This window comes from Pagrus major, chromosome 11 (genome assembly GCF_040436345.1).
Source record: "Pagrus major chromosome 11, Pma_NU_1.0".
In the NCBI taxonomy this organism is placed as follows: Eukaryota; Metazoa; Chordata; class Actinopteri; order Spariformes; family Sparidae; genus Pagrus; species Pagrus major.
Window position 1 is genome coordinate 1,653,100 of NC_133225.1, and position 3,722 is coordinate 1,656,821.

Genomic DNA, 3,722 nt, shown 5'->3' on the forward strand with positions numbered 1-3,722 from the left:
TGTAAAACCAAAGATGAGTCACTTCAGGGTTTCACCAGCGAGTTAAAAGTACCAATATGTTGGTCTGTGAGGAAACGGGCAGAACAGAATACAGTTATAACTGAACATGCGTTTTAGTTATTAAAGGTAAATAATAATGTCGACATGTTTCAGTCCAGTCACCAGGACCAACATTTTACAAGTTATATTTTGTGCACGTCACAGGATACACAACATTTGTAGATGTGACACCCCTGAATATTTTTTAAGGACAACACAGAACATTTTCTAGCCTGTTTGTGGCGACAAAACCAGGTGTTTTTTTAACGGGCCTGAAACAGAACAGGAGCAGAACCCTGTTCCTCACACCACACTAAAGACCTAACCCTCTCTGAAGTCAACATTTACAAAGTATGTATTTACTTTGGTCCACGAGCACCAGCACCAACACCAACACCAGCACCAACACCAACACCAGCAGCAGCACCAACACCAGCACCAACACCAGCAGCAGCACCTGCAGCAGCACCAGCACCAACACCAACACCAGCAGCAGCAGCACCAACACAACACCAACACCAGCACCACCAACACCTACAGCACCAGCACCACCAACACCTGCAGCACCAGCACCAGCACCAACACAACACCAACACCAGCACCACCAACACCTGCAGCACCAGCACCAACACAACACCAACACCAGCACCACCAACACCTGCAGCACCAGCACCAACACAACACCAACACCAGCACCACCAACACCTGCAGCACCACCACCTGCAGCAGCACCAACACCGACACCAACACCAGCACCAACACCAACACCAGCAGCACCACCAGCAGCACCACCTGCAGCAGCACCAGCACCAACACAACACCAACACCAACACCAGCGCCACCAACACCAGCAGCAGCAGCACCAACACAACACCAACACCAGCACCACCAACACCTGCAGCACCAGCACCAACACCTACAGCACCAGCACCAACACCAGCACCACCAACACCTGCAGCACCAGCACCAGCACCAACACAACACCAACACCAGCACCACCAACACCTGCAGCACCAGCACCACCAACACCTGCAGCACCAGCACCAACACAACACCAACACCAGCACCACCAACACCTGCAGCACCAGCACCAACACCAACTCTCGCCGATTCTCCCTTTTTCTCTCTGAATGTTCATGATGAGAGCTCTTACATCTGTTTAACTTCGCCGCATGCGGCCCCGCCTGTAAAAGTCGCTTGGCGTCGTTCAAGCTGCTCGACATCATTTACAGAAAAGAGGAAGTTGGACATCACTGATATCGTGTCAGGACCCAAAGCAGTTCATTAGTGATAACTAGAGAGCTGCTGTGTGGAGGAAACAGCTGAATGATGAGGTGAGTGACTGCTTCTGCATTTCACATCATTATGATGTATTTAATGTTCATGTAATAATCATTATGAACCCTACAAGTCAATGATGATATATTAATTCCTCCTTTTTAATTTACTTTCTTCTGTTTCTTGTTGTGTTTCTTGGTTCCTACAGTCACGGCCACAAAGTTTGAGTTTTCTTCCTCTTTTTAAAGAACCAGTCACTGATTGTTTGTTCTGTCAACTTTGATCCTGGTGGTGTTAAATATATCTTGGCTGTTTGGTTTCAATTAAATGTGCTGTAAAGTGTCTTATATCTTATATCTTCCTCCTTTGTTCATATTTCTTTAATCATTCATTTTGTCTCTCCTTCCTTCATTTCTTCATTCTCCCCTTCCTTCCTTATTTCCTTGCCATCAGGGCTCCTCCCTTCCTTCCTGACCATTCAGTGCTCCTAACATCATGTTTATCTCCCTTCCTCCACATGAGATGAACAGAGTTTATCCACACGTAGCACACTTCAGAGTGTGCTGTATAAGCCGACTGATGATCTGTATTTTTATTCTCCATCAGTCAAACATCACTGGAGTCCAAACTGGAGGCCCTGCAGTGCCACTTCACCTGGGATCTGGACCCCAGCAGGTCCAAACTCTTCGGTCTCAGGTCCCAGCTGGAGGACATCGGCACCGAGGAGGGAAACAGCTGGCTGGGTCACGTTTACAACCTGCGGGGGTACGTTCAATACAAGCTGGGGTTCACCGAAGACGCCCAGAGTTTGTTCAACAAGGCTGCAGAGGCCTTCTGCCAGACAAGAAGAGCAGATGAGGGTCCCTGGTTAGTGGTGAACTACGGGAACCAGGCTTGGCTGCACCACCACCTGGGAGAACAAGCAGAGAGTCAGGCTTACCTGTCAAAGGTCGACGCCCTGATGAATAAATACCCATCTCCATCCCAGGACGAGCTCCATCCAGAGATCTACGCTGAGAAAGCCTGGACCCTGATGAAGTTCAGCGCAGACAAGAAGCTGCTGGCTGCAGATTACTTCCAGAGAGCCATCAGGATGCAGCCGGACATGGTGGAGTGGTTCACCAGCCGTGTGATAGCGTTAGTCAGTGCTTCTATGCACAGCAACACAGGGCCAGAGGCTGACGTCTTGGAGGAAATGAGAATTGCAAAGGAAAAAGATCCAGAGAACTTGTACCTCGCTGCTCTTTACCTTCATGAGTGTGCAAAGAAAGGAGAAAGAGTTGAGGATGAAGCACGAGAGTTAGCCAGAAAGATTCTGATGAATCCAGTCAGCAGCTACAGTGGTGTGAAACCTTTGCTATGGGTTTACATTCTCTATGTATCTGTTGATGAGGCCGTTGATTTGGCAGAGGAGGCTCTGAAACAGCATCCAGATGTGCGTTATCTGAAGAGATGTGTTGCATTCTGCTACAGATCGAAGATCGTTTTTCGTAGGGACGGTCCCCCAGACCAAAGCATGATAGACAGAGCCATCAGTCTCCATGAGGAGCTGATTTCTATTTACCCTGAGTCTTCTCTTTTGAGGAAAATAGACATCGCAAACATATACGCAAAGTCAAATCACAGCCAGGCTGAAGCTGAGCAGATTTACCAGGAACTGCTAGAGAGGGATCTGGTTCCTGCAGACAAACAGATGTTTTACAACAGATATGCAACCTATCTACACTTTGTACTGAAGGATAGCTGCAGGTCAGTAATATATCACATGAGGGCAGCAGAGATACCGATACAGTGCTACTTTCGTCAGAACAGCGTCAGAGTTCTGAGAAACATTAAAGACAGCAGGAACCAGATGAGAAGAGAAGTAAAGGAGTTTCTGGAAAAGCTGCCAGAGCCGCAGTGATTTTAACAGCACTGGTTCAGACAGAAATGTAGGTGTTGCATCACCTAAAGAAATCTGTACATAGAAAGTTTGATAACATACAAATTTTGGAAAGAAATGTGGCAATTGAGGAAAAGTTGATACTGACTGATGGAAAGATGGCACTATTCAACATGACCAGTCAGAACAGATTCACTTCACCCTGCTATCAATCCTCTGATGGTTTCCATGGAAACAAATATATTTTCCTACAAACTGTTTTCATTGTATGTGTTCGTATGATCAGAAGTTTTAAATAAAAGTTGTAATAAAAGAAGTTAATCTGATTTTCGGCTTCATTTTTCAGCACAAACTGGTGCCATCAACCAACATACACACATATATCCATATATCCATATATCCAAATATCCATATATACATGTACATTATCAGGCCTGAAGGGTCAAGAAGGGAGAGATCTTTCACCTCATTCAAACTAACACTATTCCTCCAAACTAAACATTTCAGATTCAAGATATAGTTG

The 3,722-nt window shown here is 46.2% G+C and overlaps 1 protein-coding gene across 1 annotated transcript; it reads left to right on the forward strand.

Moving 5' to 3' along the window:
* The first annotated feature begins 1,284 nt into the window (after positions 1 to 1,284).
* Positions 1,285 to 3,474, forward strand: LOC141005142 (interferon-induced protein with tetratricopeptide repeats 2-like). The gene is made up of 2 exons (XM_073476907.1): positions 1,285 to 1,373; positions 1,924 to 3,474. The coding sequence occupies exons 1-2, from the start codon at positions 1,366 to 1,368 to the stop codon at positions 3,218 to 3,220; spliced, it is 1,305 nt and encodes a 434-aa protein (XP_073333008.1). The 5' UTR covers positions 1,285 to 1,365; the 3' UTR covers positions 3,221 to 3,474.
* The last annotated feature ends 248 nt before the right edge of the window (positions 3,475 to 3,722 follow it).